Raw genomic sequence first — 19,574 nt, forward strand, 5'->3', positions numbered from 1 at the left:
AAAGAGAAAAGCCCAATAAATCAATCAAACAGAACAAAAAGCATGAACAGATGGCCTGATAGTGGAGTCAAAGACACGTTCACTGATCTGATAGCTTTTCAAAGAAGCACTCAGATCTTTTGTGAAAATACACGAATAAGCTTCAACAATACTATGCCACTTGGAGACGATGCAAGACCGAGACAGAAAGATGAAGGATGAAGGGAGGCTTGGAGAGAGGGGGAGAGATCATGCCTTTATTAATAATTTTATGTTGAAGCAGTAAGAGAAAACGCAAACATCACTCTGTAGTATATAGAATGGTACACGGCTGATAAAGTGACAGAGGTAAATTAGAAGAAACGGTCAGGGCTGCACTGAGGTGAGAAGAATGCTGCCAGAACACAAAAACTTATAAAAGATTCCTGATTTTGCAGCAGAGGACGGAAAAACAAATTCACACTCACGGAAGAACCGCTTTTGATGGCATTACACATCAGCATGGGGTCCACCATTAAAGTTCAACATTCAAACAAAAGCCAAAGCAACAACAAAAAATCCACCTAGCAGTACTACACATTTTCTTGTATCTATTGACATTAGCAAATGAAGTCCTTTGCTGATGAGCAAGCTTTTGTTTTGTTTTGTTTTTAAGAGCGAAATACGCTACTATTTTTGAATCACTGAAAGAGTCTAAGGTATAAAAAAATGAAATGAAACCTCAAGTGGAAATATTATTCAGTTCCAGAGAAAATTCATGACATCTCTCCTGGTGAGAAAGCCTCCGCCGGGAAGAAACTGGCCAAGCATACAATATTTTAGCTCTTTACCTGAAGGCGAATCTGACTGCTCATCAGACACCTTTAATGGTGTCAAAACAACGCGAGGAACAGTCTTGTTTACCATCATTGAGACTCCATTTCTTCTTTTCTGCTGCTGCCTCAAAGCCTACAAAACATGATAATAAAATAGAACATAAAAATAGAGTCAAAATGATTTCTCATAATTGAATTAAATGATCCACTTGCCCATCATTAGATAGAACCTCTTAAGAGACTTAAATTCCACACAGTCACTCATTTGTCAGGACTCTTAAGTGTCACCTTCCTGTCATTTTCCCTCAAAAGCATAAAATCAGGCTTTGGCAAAGGGTATAAACCTGAGACCATTTTCGGTAGAATTCTGAAAACAAAGCAGCACGTAAAGGTTTGTTCTACCTGAGCAGTGTGGCTTGAGAGCCCATGGAATTTGAAACCATGACTCCCAAGAAAAAGAAATGTAAAATAAATGTTTCGAGACCAGGATAAAAATATATGTCTGCACTTCTCTTGCAGGTGCGTCCTCTCCAGTGGGCTGCTCAGTCAATCAAGTTAACACCGAGTGTCATCAGTATGTACAGCAGGTAAGGACTACAGTATTGATGCACTCACTCAGCCACGGGGAGCGCTGCACAAAATCACTGAACATGGCAGGAATCATTTATTTCTGTGAAGGGAATCAGTCCTAATCTTGGAAACCTTGCAGCACTTGGCTTCTGTCTGCTTGACTTTGGGCATTAACCTTCAGAACACGAACATGACGGCATTCTGGCAAATCCAGGGAAAAGAAGACCGATACGAGAATAAATTGCTCCAAATGGGAGTGCTTTGTGTTTCATAAATGAATCAACCACGGTGATGATAATGTAATGAAAAGACATTGGAAAGTTTTGAAATACAGCTTATCTAGCTGATCATTTTACACAGAAAATTACCTGTAATAAAAAGGGTCTTAAGCAGACACAGTTGAAGAGATGTTAAATTCACGGTTCCAGGAATGCTAAAACTCCTCAAAAGGTTAAAAGGCTGACCACAGACAGTCTCCAACCTTTTAATTCCTTGTTTCTGTGTAATTTCTACCAATTTTATAACATTTCAGTAACTTGACTAATGTCCTTTGACCAATAGCTGTCACAGTCTCCTGAAATACTGCATTGACTGTATATCCCCTTGCTGACAGAAACAATACCATTTTATTTGCAAAGGGTTTTACCTGAACGTCCAACTCGTTGACCATAAGATTTAGCAATCAAATAACTGCAGATGTGAAAAATTAAATATCCCTTAAATGAGAAAAGACATATTCAGATGAGATTTAAAACCACGTGGGAAAGTGGATGGCTTGGGAAATCGCTTACAAATCATACTGTTGCTAATAATAACAGGATACATCTTCCCTTCAATTCTTACATTTATTGACCTTTTATAAAGTACTAGGCACTGTGGGCGGACAGGAGGTACAAAAATGAATAAGAGGCCATCCTCCTCACCTTTAGCTTGCTGTCAATAATATTCTGAATGAGAGCAGGTGTGCTATAAAATATTTATGACATTTACTCTTTCATTAAGGTGTGTACATAATTGCATAAGTCTCTCTAGCCTTGTGTGAGAACTCCAAGCACTTTGTAGACATTAACCTATCAATCCAATGATAAAACAGAATGAGGCAACGCAGTACCTGAAATTACAATTAGGCCCATCTTTGCCCACTTTGTAAGACTTCACAAAACAATTAAAACCTGTATAAAGAGTGATTCGTTTTCAGGAGTCTTTACATCATAGATTTCAAACTTTTCCCTTGGCAGTCCAAATAGGCGTTTTAAAAATATTCATTTTATGGCACGGTGGGGAGGTGTGTTTTGGAAAATGTTGATTAAGAAAAAAAGAGATGATATAACAAGAGGCTTAGAAGCTGGAATCATAAAGTCAAAGATGACATGTCTTTTTACAGTGTTTGTAGTAAATAATTATTAAAGTAACACAAATTTTGTCCTCAATTTTTAGAGCCAAGAAGACTCTATTATAGAAAAACTAGCAGTTGGACAGAAATAAAGCATGATATACATAATGTAATAAGAAGAAAAACACATGGCTATTCTGAATTTTAAACAGCCAAGCTGGAGCCAAGGTAGGGACAAGGAATGCTAGTCAATATTGAGCCCATTTCTATGGTCTCAATGATTTTTTTACTGAATATGTATTTCCTGCTCAGAAATTTGAACAATATTTCTTGGTACAACATTTTCTTAAATACTGAAATGCAACACTATGTGCCTGTAAGTGATAAAAACTATGCCTATCATTTAAATGATTGTTTTAAGTGTATTAAAAATACACACTTTTTTTTTTTTTTTGCTTTACCTCTGAAAAACAAGCATTATTTTTTATCCCAAATAACATTTCTAGGGTCAAATAAGCAAAACTTGGGAAGCCTTTTTTTACTATGACGTCAGTCACAGTAGTAAAGCCTGCAGGCTAGTAAACAAACTCAGGAGTATCAGAGTTCAGCTATGAGAAGGGGCAACTTGATAGCATTTACTAGATCCATAGCCATGTTAGGCTACACCTTGAGGATTCCAATTCACTTTCTAGAAAGCAGGATTTATTTGAGATAAATCCCTGGCGAGATACCCTCCAAGCAGATCAGAATGTGGATGGAGGGGAAAAAACCAATGTTGACTCAACTGAGATGTCTGGGATGGTTTGGGCTGGCTCCAAACAAGAGAACTCCAGCACTTGTTATGTCCACAAGGCACGTAGTAGTATAGTGATTCCTAGTTCCTCGCTCCAGGGCATGCATTCTGCAAGTAAAGAGGCTAGCTGCTCATGGTTTGCGTGTTTGTTTGTTTTGGTTAGATAACTATATTTCTGCAACTACGTGCCCATGGGCCACTCACACATGCTGTGTGTCTCCTCCTCACAATCTCTTGAAAAATGTGCAATTATTTTTGGACCACACTAGCTGGGGTAAGACAATGGCAAGGGAGAGGCTGAGAAGTGGGACGCATATACCCCATTGGAGGTGGTAGTAATGACTCAAGAGAAGCAATACAACTGGATTTTTAGGTGAGTTTTCCTGTTTTAAACAATGTGCCAGACAAAACAAAGAGGTCTCTGAGCCAAATTCAGCCTGAGGGCATCAATTTTTGATACCTGCTAAACACCATTCCCAAAGTTCCTCACCTCCCCCCAAAAATGAGTCTGACCACTGCCCAAGAGAGGTATTAAAAGCTCCCTCTTCTACTGTGCTGACTTGCAGCAGAACAGGGGCTGATGCAGAGTTGTCTTAACGACTGTGAGGTATGAGGCTGTAGAATCAGAGAACTAACTAGCTGAGTAATGCTGAGTAAATTACTTGGGTAAATGTCTCTGTAAAACAGAGACAGCAGTGTTGGTAAGGCTTTTTAAATAGGAACTCCACAGAGCTATGTTTCATATAGGCTTTTGGGGGATGGTCGATGGCCACCTGGCCTCCTCTCAGTAAGTTCTTTGAGGCTGCTTCACAACAAGGTACTCCTGTATCCCATTATCCTTAACTCTGAGCTGTAGCTAAAATTCCAAGAGAACAAGAAAACTTCCTATTTTATGCTACAAATATAGTAGAGGTTAAATGCAATTTACCTTCTAATTATCTAAGTTTGGGTATCCCAGCCTGGAAAATATACATCCATGTAATAGCTTAAGAAAATACAATTAGGAAGGCCACTTTTGATGGTCATGGAAGATTTGCTCTGCACAAAGATACCCTGAAAGGGGAGATTTATTTGTTGTTGTGACAACTTGGGGATGGGATGGCTTTCTCTATTGCACACCAAAGGTTTTAATTAGCTAGTGGTGGCCCTGTTGATCAATCTATAGCATGGTTTTATTTTGACACTAATATTATACAATAAGTCTTACTATATTAGTCTAGATTCATTTTAGGAAGATGATATCAATGAAGTACCTCCAACTACTCAACCCTTAGGTATACAATGGAACGCTAACGGAATATCTTATTGAACAACTTTAAATCCTAATTTCAATTCTAGAAAGAAGCAATACCGAAACCTAAATAAACAAGCAGATGGCAAGTGTAAATGCAGTCTGCCATAAAGGCTTGTCTTTCAAGCTGCCCAGACATATAATGTCCTCATGCCTAAACTACACAGAGTACATTGGACTTGCCAAGTTTAATACTTCCAGGTATCATTCAATATGAAAGAAATTTACAGGCTTACACTTGGAAATAAACTTAATTATTTAAGAAAACCAACATAACAGAGCTAAACCAGTCTAGAAAAGTAAAGATCATGTCACACAATTACAATTCTGGCTTTAAGTGAAAATCAAAAGATGCTGAGTGAGCATGCTTTCCTCTAGAGAGGTATCACAACATTCTCTTGTAAAAAGAGACAGAAAACCTTTAGATAAACATTTTATTTTTTAAACAGAAAGCTTGGGATAACTCTAAAAACCTGGAAGAATTCTCATTTCCACCCCAATGAAAAATAAAGTAAAATCTAAAGCCAGAGGCCTTCATGTTAACTTGGAATTTGCATAAACAAGTAATACCTTCTTTGTTTTCATAGAGAAAGAATACCAACAATGTAACTTAAGAATGCACTGGATGCAGTAAGCCCTTCACTGAGAAATCGGAAAATAGCACATGCCGTGAATGCTAAAATAATGAGAAATACACACATATGAAACAGCTGGCTGTGTCAGGCACCAACAATGTGCATTGTTGTTAGAACGCTAAAATAATGAGAAATACACACATATGAAACAGCTGGCTGTGTCAGGCACCAACAATGTGCATTGTTGCTAGAACGCTAAATGTCAACGCCCACGTCCAGAAACTGCTATCATGCAACGTAACCTTTGGAATTTCACAGTACTGGTCAAACATATAAAGCGAAAGCAAAATACCAGGAATATGTCTGTTTTGCGATATGAAGAAGGAAAAGGATCTCCAACTTTATGAATAAACTCTACCACCCTAAATAAATAATGCAGGAAGTCAGAGAAACCAACAGGAACAACACAGAAAGGTTCTATTCTCCATCATGTTACCTCCCATCATAACAAACCTCAACCCATTCTTTTTTAACCTTGTATTTGATTCTGCTGTTTAGAAACTTCCCAAATTTAATCTTTCTTAATTATGCTTCCTTGAAATTCAAAATCTAATCATTTCACACCTTTTAGGATCATTAAAGCTGAAATACCAAGGCAGAAAGAAGACAGGGAACAAGGTAATAATCAGCAATCTGTTTTTCTCCAGAGGCTTCTGAATATGCTTATCGTGAAGATCCTATTCAGAAATATAACTACTGAAATAACAACATGTTATTCATGCAATTACACCCAACATATGATATTAACTAATGTTTTGATGATTAGAAAGTTAAAAGGACCCAAATATTAGGAGCAATGAAAGTACTCTACATCAATAGCCAAGGGGCATTATCGCCTCCATATTGTCCAGCCTGTAATTACACCGCAATCAGCAGCAGTGCAAAGTTAAAGCACCCACTCTCTGCAGCAACATGCTTTGGGTGGGGGTGAGGGCTTCAGAGCTGGGAAATTATGTCTGGCTTATTTTGCATGAGGTTTGTTTTAAATTATTTTTCTTCACTAGACTTATGCATATAAAGCTACTGGGTTTTGTTTTTGGTTTTTTTCACCTACTTCTTTCTAAGAATCTATGCTGGACAAGCTATAGTTGAACTACTAAAACCCCACTGACTCAGAATATACTTCTAGTAAAATGGTAAAAGCTAACACATCCAAGTACCTCCCTTTAATATGTGCCGATACTGAACATAAGCAGTCTGTGTCAGGAAATAATATTCTTAATGACTATGTTTTCCTTGCATTATACAAATACTCAAGAATGTAGATTTCCTTGGATAATGTCAAAAATCCATCTATCCTATTATACAGCATATGCTATAAGGAACTACTAGTTAAAAAGGCAGAACCTGAAACTGTGATTCTGGGTTCAAATGTCATCTCCAAGATTTACTCACTGGACAATCTTGTGTAAGTTCCTCTGGGCGGTAGCGTCCTCATTTGAAAAATATTTAAAAGGATTATTTTAAAGTATTTGTATGAGGATTAAACGGCATAGGGCCTGTTAATGCAGAGAATAATGTCTAGAATTCATAAAAATAAATGACAGCTAACGTAATTATTATTAGGGTTATTTGGCTGGCCCTACATTGGTGAGATTATGATTTGTGCCTGTATGTGTACACACAAAACATATTCACAACCATGGAAAATATATATATATATGGATATATAATGGCACATACACTTACAAAGAATTCTACATGGTCACAGTCATTCAGCTATCAAAAAGAAAGCTGCAGATTTGCTGAGGCTGCTACAATTTAAAATGCTGCATGTTCAGTCAATTTTTGAAATGCTGTCTTAAGAAACTCAGCAATTACAGGGAATCTGGGCAAAATTCTGCAAGAACAGCTTTTCTTCTAAATGTATTGCCAGTATGAATTTGATTATTAATCAAACATTAGCATATCTGCTATATATTGTGCCATATTGTATGGGTAACTAATTTGTTACTTGGTTATACAACAAGAAGTTTTAAGACATTAATAAATAGCTCTTTGAGGACATTAAGAAGCTTACAGGGCAGGTTTCTTAAAACAAGGCTTAGACCCTAATCAAGCAAGTGGCACTTCCCACGAACATGTGCTCTACAACAAAACAAAAGAAACAAACAAAAATACCCACTAACTCAAAGCTGTGTAATGTTTTAGTAATTGCAAAAAAAAAAAAAAAAAAAAGTTCAAAGGATATGAAACCAAAACGAAGAAAGTAAAAAATAATGAGACATGGCAATACAGAGATGTGAATGTTAATCTTTACACTCACATGGAGGAAGATTTCACAGCGTATACACATTTTCTAAATCACTGCTCTTCAGAAGTATGAGTTTCATTTATGATTGCATCTATGTTTCTTAAATGCTACAGTTACCAGTATCCAGTTTTGTATCTTTCGTTCCATCCTGGTTAGTGTTTTAGCACCTGCATCCTATTTGCCACCTGAATCAGCCTTTTTCCAGGCTTCCCTACCATCATACATTCTTTATTTCACCAGTTAAAAAGGGATCTCAACACTGAATTCAATTTTGTTCTTTGGCATCTATAACATTTCTCGAGAGCAATGATACAAATGGCAAGCTCAGTAAAGAGTATTTGACCTCTGTAGGATGAAACACTGTTACTACCCTAAATATAATACCAATGAAAGGAAATACTGCAATTTCAGTAGTTAACACAGAATTTAAAAGTAACAGAATTCACTACAAAAATGTTAACTTTCTTTCCTAAGTTTCCTTGTTTGTAATAGAGGAGTAGGTGGAGACATTCTAAGTCTAGGGGATTGGATGTGAATATTAAGTAGCTTTACAGGCTGGTAGGACTTTAAAAACATTTTAAACTTTATTTAAAAACATGGCTTCTCCTTCCTTGCTATAAATATATCACTTAGAATGACACCTCTATTCCTAGACTTGGTAAGGGTCAGGAAGGGGTGAAGTGGAGGTGGCTGTCTCAGAAGGATGAAAATAAAAAATGAGGAAAGCAGTTAAACAAGGGAAAACCATGAATTCAGGACTAAATACGTAAGCTTTATATTTATTGACCTTATTACTATTACAATCATGCAATGTTCCCCTCTAACCATAGCATCTCTTTCTTTTCTTCTGGGCACATTCAGCATTTCTGGGGTGGGTAGCAGAAGCTAACATTTATTGAGTGATTATTATGGACCATTCACTCTACCACATGCTTTCAGTGTATCACCTCACTTAATTCTTGGATCATTCCCATGTGAAGCGTACTTTTATTTTCTACATCTTCTAGAGAAGGAGTTTAAGATTCAGAGGAGAGAAGTGGCTTACCCAGAGTCACACAGTAGCAAGGGTTGTAAGCAGCTTATGTCTGAGCCCAGAGCCCAACATTATAACCACACTTCCCAGCACCGTCTCTGGACAAGGACACACAACTCAAGACTGCTTACGTAATGTTGGGATGATACTGCAAAGTTGACCTCTATTCAGCACCAAACGCACTAATGGATAGCCTACATACAAGCAAGGCACGATTGCTATTTTTCTTATTTATAACAATGCATTTCAGTAATAAGAAAGACATTACATTTATTTTGACGTCGACTATCAGATAAACACAAGACCATAAACGGAGACATTATTTTTAAAATATGCAACACGTGTATGAACCCAATATATCTGCTATAAAACACACACACACAAAATCTTAGTTCTATATGATTCCAAACACATTTTCCCTCTTCTATTTTACATCAAAGGTCTCAGCCAAGCCTCTCCTAGTTTTTAGCATAGATTAAAATCAGCATATTGAACATTAAGGGATTAGTTGAATCTAGGACATCTCTGTTCCTTTCTGATTACTATGTTCTTATTTATTTTACTTTCTATGCGTAACTTCCATTACCTTAAATAGGTAGAACTGAGGGACAAAGAAGAAATGCCAGCAACCTTACCTGCTTGAGAGCCTTTTTGGTGTGTTGCTGAAAGGAAGACACTAACTTGCTCTGCACTGCTGTGTTAGGAAGGCTTGAATCTCGAGTGGAAGATGCCTCATCAGCTACCTGCTTTGCACAAACTAGAAACAGAGAGATAATAATATTACTAATTTGAATTCCTTTTTTTATAGCCACTGTAATTACCTCACTTGGAGCTTTTCTCCAATTGAAAATGGATACCTAAAATAAGGCAAAATAGCACAGTAAAAAGAAGAGTATCTCGATTTAAAAGAAGGGATCATTTAATAATTGTGTGGCCACGGTTACACTGAACCTCTCTAAGTCTCGGTTTCCTTACCCACTAATTGATGGTAATTTCTATGTTTTGGGCTATTGTATAGACATAAAAAAGAACACAATATCTGTCTCAAGAGTTGGGAGTCAGCAGGTACTTTCTGGAGCTGAGAAGGGAGGCTGGGCAATGCACAGCATTCTGAAGAAAGAATCTACATTAATGAAATTGTCTTCAATCTACCAACCTCAGAGGTACTATGATTCTTCTATTTAATAGCCCTCCTTCTATAGAATCTATGGTCTACTGGGGTGTGTGTATCCTCTTCTATGGGTCAAGGCAAAGAGCATGGAGAAGGAAAAATGAAATCTGAGATGCTGGGTGTCAACTGAAGATAACTGCTTTCAAGAAAATCATGTCCTCTGCAGATTACAATATAATCTGCTCATTTTTTTTTAAACATCTTTATTGAAGTATAATTGCTTTACAATGGTGTGTTAGTTTCTGCTTTATAACAAAGTGAATCGTTATACATATACATATGTTCCCATATCTCTTCCCTCTTGCATCTCCCTCCCTCCCACCCTCCCCATCCCACCTCTCTAGGTGGTCACAAAGCACCGAGCTGATCTCCCTGTGCTATGCGGCTGCTTCCCACTAGTTATCTATTGTACATTTGGTAGTGTATATATGTCCATAACACTCTCTCACCCTGTCACATCTCACCCTTCCCCCTCCCCATATCCCCAAGTCCATTCTCTAGTAGGTCTGTATCTTTATTCCCGTCTTGCCACTAGGTTCTTCATGACCTTTTTTTTTTTTTTCCTTAGATTCCATATATATGTGTTAGCATACTGTATTTGTTTTTCTCTGACTTACTTCACTCTGTATGACAGACTCTAACTCCATCCACCTCATTACAAACACCTCCATTTCATTTCTTTTTATGGCTGAGTAATATTCCATTGTATATATGTGCCACATCTTCTTTATCCATTCATCTGATGATGGACACTTAGGTTGCTTCCATGTCCTGGCTATTGTAAATAGAGCTGCAATGAACATTTTGGTACATGACTCTTTTTGAACTATGGTTTTCTCAGAGTATATGCCCAGTAGTGGGATTGCTGGGTCGTATGGTAGTTCTATTTGTAGTTTTTTAAGGAACCTCCATACCGTTCTCCATGGTGGCTGTATCAATTTACATTCCCACCAACAGTGCAAGAGTGTTCCCTTTCCTCCACACCCTCTCCAGCATTTATTGTTTCTAGATTTTTTGATGATGGCCAATCTGACCGGTGTGAGATGATATCTCATTGTAGTTTTGATTTGCATTTCTCTAATGATTAATGATGTTGAGCATTCTTTCATGTGTCTGTTGGCAATCTGTATCTCTTCTTTGGAGAAATGTCTATTTAGGTCTTCTGCCCATTTTTGGATTGGGTTGTTCATTTTTTTGTTATTGAGCTGCATGAGCTGCTTGTAAATCTTGGAGATTAATCCTTTGTCAGTTGCTTCATTTGCAAATATTTTCTCCCATTCTGAGGGTTGTCTTTTGGTCTTGTTTATGGTTTCCTTTGCTGTGCAAAAGCTTTTAAGTTTCATTAGGTCCCATTTGTTTATTTGTGTTTTTATTTCCATTTCTCTAGGACCTGGGTCAAAAAGAATCTTGCTGTGATTTATGTCATAGAGTGTTCTGCCTAAGTTTCCCTCTAAGAGTTTGATAGTGTCTGGCCTTACACTTAGGTCTTTAATCCACTTTGAGTTTATTTTTGTGTATGGTGTCAGGGAGTGTTCTAATTTCATACTTTTACATGTATCTGTCCAATTTTCCCAGCACCACTTATTGAAGAGGCTGTCTTTTCTCCACTGTATATGCTTGCCTCCTTTATCAAAGATAAGGTGACCATATGTGGGTGGGTTTATCTCTGGGCTTTCTATCCTGTTCCATTGATCTATATTTCTGTTTTTGTGCCAGTACCAAACTGTCTTGATTACTGTAGCTTTGTAATATAGTCTGAAGTCAGGGAGCCTGATTCCTCCAGCTCCATTTTTCGTTCTCAAGATTGCTTTGGCTATCCGGGGTCTTTTGTGTTTCCATACAAATTGTGAAATTTTTTGTTCTAGTTCTGTGAAAAATGCCAGTGGTAGTTTGATAGGGATTGCATTGAATCTGTAGATTGCTTTGGGTAGTAGAGTCATTTTCACAATGTTGATTCATCCAATCCAAGAACATGGTATATCTCTCCATCTATTTGTATCATCTTTAATTTCTTTCATCAGTGTCTTATAATTTTCTGCATACAGGTCTTTTGTCTCCTTAGGTAGGTTTATTCCTAGATATTTTATTCTTTTTGTTGCAATGGTAAATGGGAGTGTTTTCTTAATTTCACTTTCAGATTTTTCGTCATTAGTGTATAGAAATGCAAGAGATTTCTGTGCATTAATTTTGTATCCTGCTACTTCACCAAATTCATTGATTAGCTCTAGTAGTTTTCTGGTAGCATCTTTAGGATTCTCTATGTATAGTATCATGTCATCTGCAAACAGTGACAGCTTTACTTCTTCTTTTCCGATTTGGATTCCTTTTATTTCTTTTTCTTCTCTGATTGCTGTGGCTAACACTTCCAAAACTATTTTGAATAAGAGTGGTGAAACTGGGCAACCTTGTCTTGTTCCTGATCTTAGTGGAAATGGTTTCAGTTTTTCACCATTGAGGATGATGTTGGCTGTGGGTTTGTCATATATGGCCTTTATTATGTTGAGGAAAGTCCCCTCTATGCCTACTTTCTGCAGGGCTTTTATCATAAATGGGTGTTGAATTTTGTCGAAAGCTTTCTCTGCATCTATTGAGATGATCATATGGTTTTTCTCCTTCAATTTGTTAATATGGTGTATCACGTTGATTGATTTGCGTATATTGAAGAATCCTTGCATTCCTGGGATAAACCCCACTTGATCATGGTGTATGATCCTTTTAATGTGCTGTTGGATTCTGTTTGCTAGTATTTTGTTGAGGATTTTTGCATCTATGTTCATCAGTGATATTGGCCTGTAGTTTTCTTTCTTTGTGACATCTTTGTCTGGTTTTGGTATCAGGGAGATGGTGCCCTCGTAGAATGAGTTGGGGAGTGTTCCTCCCTCTGCAATATTTTGGAAGAGTTTGAGAAGGATAGGTGTTAGCTCTTCTCTAAATGCTTGCTAGAATTCGCCTGTGAAGCCATCTGGTCCTGGGCTTTTGTTTGTTGGAAGATTTTTAATCACAGTTTCAATTTCAGTGCTTCTGATTGGTCTGTTCATACTTTCTATTTCTTCCTGGTTCAGTCTCGGCAGGTTGTGCATTTCTAAGAATCTGTCCATTTTATTGGCATAGAGTTGCTTGTAGTAATCTCTCATGATCGTTTGTATTTCTGCAGTGTCAGTGGTTAATTCTCCTTTTTCATTTCTAATTCTATTGATTTGAGTCTTCTCCCTTTTTCTCTTGATGAGTCTGGCTAATGGTTTATCAATTTTGTTTATCTTCTCAAAGAACCAGCTTTTAGTTTCATTGATTTTTGCTATTGTTTCCTTCATTTCTTTTTCATTTATTTCTGATCTGATCTTTATGATTTCTTTCCTTCTGCTAGCTTTGGGGTTTTTTTGTTCTTCTTTCTCTAATTGCTTCAGGTGCAAGGTTAGGTTGTTATTCGAGATGTTTCCTGTTTCTTGAGGTAGGCTTGTATTGCTATAAACTTCCCTCTTAGAACTGCTTTTGCTGCGTCCCATAGGTTTTGGGTCGTCGTGTCTCCATTGTCATTTGTTTCTAGGTATTTTTTGATTTCCTCTTTGATTTCTTCAGTGATCACTTCGTTATTAAGTAGTGTATTGTGTAGCCTCCATGTGTTTGTATTTTTTACAGATCTTCTCCTGTAATTGATACCTGGTCTCATAGCGTTGTGGTCGGAAAAGATACTTGATACGATTTCAATTTTTTTAAATTTACCAAGGCTTGATTTGTGACCCAAGATATGATCTATCCTGGAGAATGTTCCATGAGCACTTGAGAAAAATGTGTATTCTGTTGTTTTTGGGTGGAATGTCCTATAAATATCAATTAAGTCCATCTTGTTTAATGTATCATTTAAAGCTTGTGTTTCCTTATTTATTTTCATTTTGGATGATCTGTCCATTGGTGAAAGTGGGGTGTTAAAGTCCCCTACTATGATTGTGTTGCTGTCGATTTCCCCTTTTATGGCTGTTAGTATTTGCCTTATGTATTGAGGTGCTCCTATGTTGGGTGCATAAATATTTACAATTGTTATACATTCCTCTTGGATCGATCCCTTGATCATTATATAGTGTCCTTCTTTGTGTCTTGTAATAGTCTTTATTTTAAAGTCTATTTTGTCTGATACGAGAATTGCTACTCCAGCTTTCTTTTGATTTCCATTTGCATGGAATATCTTTTTCCATCCCCTCACTTTCAGTCTGTATGTTTCTCTAGGTCTGAAGTGGGTCTCTTGTAGACAGCATATATATGGGCCTTGTTTTTGTATCCATTCAGCCAGTCTGTGTCTTTTGGTGGGAGCATTTAATCCATTTACATTTAAGGTAATTATCGATATGTATGTTCCTATTCCCATTTTCTTAAATGTTTTGGGTTTGTTATTGTAGGTGTTTTCCTTCTCTTGTGTTTCTTGCCTAGAGAAGTTCCTTTAGCATTTGTTGTAAAGCTGGTTTGGTGGTGCTGAACTCTCTCAGCTTTTGCTTGTCTGTAAAGGTTTTAATTTCTCCATCAAATCTGAATGAGATCCTTGCTGGGTAGAGTAATCTTGGTTGTAGGTTTTTCTCCTTCATCACTTTAAGTATATCCTGCCACTCCCTTCTGGCTTGCAGAGTTTCTGCTGAAAGATCAGCTGTTAACCTTATGGGGATTCCCTTGTGTGTTATTTGTTGTTTTTCCCTTGCTGCTTTTAATATGTTTTCTTTATATTTAATTTTTGACAGTTTGATTAATATGTGTCTTGGCGTGTTTCTCCTTGGATTTATCCTGTATGGGACTCTCTGTGCTTCCAGGACTTGATTAACTATTTCCTTTCCCATATTAGGGAAGTTTTCAACTATAATCTCTTCAAATATTTTCTCAGTCCCTTTCTTTTTCTCTTCTTCTTCTGGGACCCCTATGATTCGAACGTTGGTGTGTTTCATGTTGTCCCAGAGGTCTCTGAGACTGTCCTCAGTTCTTTTCATTCTTTTTTCTTTATCCTGCTCTGCAGTAGTTATTTCCACCATTTTATCTTCCAGGTCACTTATCCGTTCTTCTGCCTCAGTTATTCTGCTATTGATCCCATCTAGAGTATTTTTAATTTCATTTATTGTGTGTTTCATCATTGCTTGGTTCCTCTTTAGTTCTTCTATGTCCTTGTTAAATGTTTCTTGCATTTTGTCTATTCTATTTTCAAGATTTTGGATCATCCTTACTATCATTATTCTGAATTCTTTTTCAGGTAGACTGCCTATTTCCTCTTCATTTGTTAGGTCTGGTGTGTTTTGACCCTGCTCCTTCATCTGCTGTGTGTTTTTCTGTCGTCTCATTTTGCTTATCTTACTGTGTTTGGGGTCTCCTTCTCACAGGCTGTAGGTTCGTAGTTCCCGTTGTTTTTGGTATCTGTCTCCAGTGGCTAAGGTTGGTTCAGTGGGTTGTGTAGGCTTCCTGGTGGAGGGGACTAGTGCCTGTGTTCTGGTGGATGAGGCTGGATCTTGTCTTTCTGGTGGGCACGTCCATGTCTGGTGGTGTATTTTGGGGTGTCTGTGGCCTTATTATGATTTTAGGCAGCCTCTCTGTTAATGGATGGGGCTGTGTTCCTGTTTTGCTAGTTGTTTGGCATAGGGTGTCCATCACTGTAGCTTGCTGGTCGTTGAGTGAAGCTGGGTCTTGATGTTGAGATGGAGATCTCTGAGAGATTTTCGCCGTTTGGTATTACGTGGAGCTGGGAGGTCTCTTGTGGACCAGTGTCCTGAAGTTGGCTCTCCCACCTCAAAGGCACAGCCCTGATGCCTGGCTGGAGCACCAAGAGCCTTTCATCCACACGGCTCAGAGTAAAAGGGAGAAAAAATAGAAAGAAAGAAAGAAAGAGGATAAAATATAGTGAAGTAAAATAAAGCTATTATAAAGCAAAGCTATACAGACAAAATCTCACACAGAAGCATATACATATACACTCACAAAAAAAGGAAAAGAGGAAAAATTAATATATCCTGCTCCCAAAGTCCACCTCCTGAATTTGGGATGATTCGTTGTCTATTCAGGTATTCAACAGATGCAGGCACATCAAGTTGTTTGTGGAGTTTTAATCCGCTGCTTCTGAGGCTGCTGGGAGAGATTTCCCTTTCTCTTCTTTGTTCGCACAGCTCCCGGGGTTCAGCTTTGGATTTGGAGCCGCCTCTGCGTGTAGGTCGCCTGAGGGCCTCTGTTCCCCGCCCAGACAGAACGGGGTTAAAGGAGCAGCTGCTTCGGGGGCTCTGGCTCACTCAGGCCGGGGGGAGGGAGGGGTACGAATGCGGGGCGAGCCTGTGGCGGCAGAGGCCGGCGTGTCGTTGCACCAGCCCGAGGCGCGCCATGCGTTTTCCTGGGGAAGTTGTCCCCGGATCACGGGAGCCTGGCCGTGGCGGGCTGCACCGGCTCCCGGGAGGGGCGGTGTGGAGAGTGACCTGTGCTCGCACACAGGCTTCTTGATGGTGGCAGCAGCAGCCTTAGCGTCTCATGCCCGTCTCTGGGGTCCGCGCTGATAGCCGCGGCTCGCGCCCGTCCCTGGAGCTCGTTTAGGCGGTGCTCTGAATCCCCTCTTCTTGCGCGCTGCGAAACAAAGAGGCAAGAAAAAGTCTCTTGCCTCTTCGGCAGCTGCAGACTTTTTCTCGGACTCCCTCCCAGCTAGCTGTGGTGCGCTAACCCCTTCAGGCTGTGTTCACGCCGCCAACCCCAGTCCTCTCCCTGCGATCCGACCGAAGCCCAAGCCTCAGCTCCCAGCCCCCGCCCGCCCCGGCGGGTGAGCAGACAAGCCTCTCGGGCTGGTGAGTGCTGGTCGGCACCGCTCCTCTGTGCGGGAATCTCTCCGCTTTGCCCTCCGCACCCCTGTGGCTGCGCTCTCCTCCGTGGCTCTGAAGCTCCCGCCTCTGCCACCCGCAGTCTCCGCCCGCGAAGGGGCTTCCTGGTGTGTGGAAACCTTTCCTCCTTCACGGCTCCCTCCCACTGGTGCAGGTCCCCTCCCTATTCTTTTGTCTCTTTCTTTTTTCTTTTGCCCTACCCAGGTACGTGGGGAGTTTCTTGCCTTTTGGGCGGTCTGACGTTTTCTGCCAGCGTTCAGTGGGTGTTCTGTAGGAGCAGTTCCACGTGTAGATGTATTTCTAATGTATCTGTGGGAAGGAAGGTGATCTCCACGTCTCACTCTTCCGCCATCTTCTTCTCCACCCCCTCTGCTCATTTTTTTTTTACCAGAGTCAAGCTTTCCGGGCACCTAGTCTATGGAAGTCAAGCCCACCATCACTTTCTGCTCTATGACACCTGTGCTGGAGCTCCAACGCTTCTTTCTGGCCTCCTCAGACATTCTGCCTGGGAGACCAGGTTTCACACTTTGGCAGCAGTGTAGATGCGGGCCTTTTCTGTGCACTTGATGGGAGAAGTAGTTTATTTGGAAAATCAAAGTGAGGAAGCACTATGATTCGTGGCAGAATGAAGGCATATGTCAAATACAGGAGGCAAGGGGAAGTTCGATGGAAGAAAATAGCTTGAGAACATATTGTAAAATCTCAAAATAAGACTTCTTAAGGGCACCAGGGTTAACGCTAATCCAAGAAATTTTTCCAAGGAACAGTAACTTGGGAGGATTCTGACCTGAGTTTTAAAGGAAGGTGGAGGAGTTAAAAATGATTCTAGTCAAAAATGGAGGCATATGCAATCCCACTACTGGGCATATACCCTGAGAAAACCATAATTCAAAAAGAGTCATGTACCACAATGTTCACTGCAGCTCTATTTACAATAGCCAGGACATGGAAGCAACCTAAGTGTCCATCGACAGATGAATGGATAAAGAAGATGTGGCACATATATACAATGGAATATTAGCCATAAAAAGAAACGAATTGAGTTATTTGTAGTGAGGTGGATGGACCTAGAGTCTGTCATACAGAGTGAAGTAAGTCAGAAAGAGAAAAACAAATACCGTATGCTAGTACATATATATATATATATATATATATATATATATATATATATATATATATATATATGGAATCTTAAAAAAAAATGGTTCTGATGAACCTAGGGGCAGGACAGGAATAAAGATGCAGACATAGAGAATGGACTTGGGGACACAGGGACGGGGAAGGGTAAGCTGGGACGAAGTGAGAGAGTAGCACTGACATATATACACTACCAAATGTAAAATAGATAGCTAGCGGGAAGCAGCTGCATAGCACAGGGAGATCAGCTCGGTGCTTTGTGACCACCTAGAGGGCTGGGATAGGGAGACGTGGAGGGAGACGCAAGAGGGAGGAGATATGGGGATATATGTATACATATAGCTGATTCACTTTGTTATACAGCAGAAACTAACACAACATTGTAAAGCAATTATACTCCAATAAAGATGCTAAAAAGAAAAAAGATCAATACACCTCCCACCAAATACTTTAGCCTCCATGTTACTAACTAAAGTTCAATGCTTATTTAAAATATTTTATTTTGATATGAAACATAAATACAATAAAATGCACAAATCATAAGAGTTAATAAAAAAATGGAGGCATATGCACGTGGTAGTGTCGAGAGCACTGCTTTAGACAGACTCAAGCTCATGTTGCCTAGAAATGAACATGTGGTCCATGAAAGAGCATACTTGGAAAAAAGAGTTAATCAAGTTTTGTTTTAATAACAGAAAGTAATCAGGAAGCCAAATGAACACGTTTTGGAAGATAAAATAATTGTTAGTTATTAATGCCAGGCGCTGGACATATGTGATCTCATTTCATCCTCACAGCTTCCTTATGAGAGGGAAAAGTCTCATCTCCACATGGAGAGAGAAAACTAGAGCTCAGAAAGGGTCAATAACTTGCCCATGGTCACACAGCCAAGTGAAACAGCAGAGCTGGGGTCCAAGGCCAGGTCCATAATCTTCCGCTTAGAATATTTGGCTTCAAGGCCAAGAACTGATACAAAAAATTTAATGTCTAAAGAAGTTTAATTTACTTGTGTCATGTTGGAGGACCTGAAACAAGAAGTTAATAAGGGTACAGGGAACAAGACGTTGAGCTCTGACAAGAAAAAACTGAGAGCGATTGGCCCAGGAAACACTAAGGTTGAAGCTGCAAAAGGATTTGCCCAGGGATACAGGGAGAGAAGTCCTTGAGTTTAAGACCAGGTAACTTTTTTCTATTCAATACAATATGACATTTTTCGCTTAAAACAGTCTAAATGTTCTAGTAAAGAAACATTTTATAACACTGCTTGCATAAACTATGGCTTCTAGGCTTCTCTCCTTGGAATCATCACTAATTTGTAACACTTTGCCAAAGCTTACTTATCAAGAAATATTAGAAATAATCATCGGTTTATATTCTAAAGATACATTTATTTTCGTACTGATTACATAGATGGCCTTTTCAGTGTTCTGGAGTCGATGCGAAGTGTGACAAACTGGGGAGGTGAGAGGAAGGTGGCACACAGGATATACGATCCCAACTGAACAGACCTAAATGGATGGAATGTAAGCCCAGCCAGAAGTAAAGTGCGCATCAGCAAATACATTTTATTACTTTCACATTCTTAAATTAGTATTGCCACATAGAAAAATACAAACTTAATGGTAGTTAAAAAGGATGACCAAATGCAGTACATGGGTTTCAGGAAATTCGTGGAAAACAGGAGAATGCTTCTGCTTACTGGACATAGAAACAAATTCACTAATTTTCTTAGGAAATGATTT

The 19,574-nt window shown here is 39.1% G+C and overlaps 1 protein-coding gene across 1 annotated transcript in view; it reads right to left on the reverse strand.

The window, feature by feature from the left end:
* The window catches only part of ASXL3 (ASXL transcriptional regulator 3), a 174,261-nt gene that overhangs the window by 74,921 nt on the left and 79,766 nt on the right, over positions 1–19,574 (reverse strand). Inside the window, exons 5-6 of the mRNA XM_061169713.1 lie at positions 9,339–9,460; positions 810–927 (exon numbers count right to left, since the gene is read on the reverse strand). Of these exons, the coding sequence (XP_061025696.1) occupies positions 810–927; positions 9,339–9,460 (240 nt within the window). The remainder of the gene's footprint in view (positions 1–809; positions 928–9,338; positions 9,461–19,574) is intronic.

Source organism: Eubalaena glacialis, chromosome 15, assembly GCF_028564815.1.
Source record: "Eubalaena glacialis isolate mEubGla1 chromosome 15, mEubGla1.1.hap2.+ XY, whole genome shotgun sequence".
NCBI classification, from domain to species: domain Eukaryota; kingdom Metazoa; phylum Chordata; class Mammalia; order Artiodactyla; family Balaenidae; genus Eubalaena; species Eubalaena glacialis.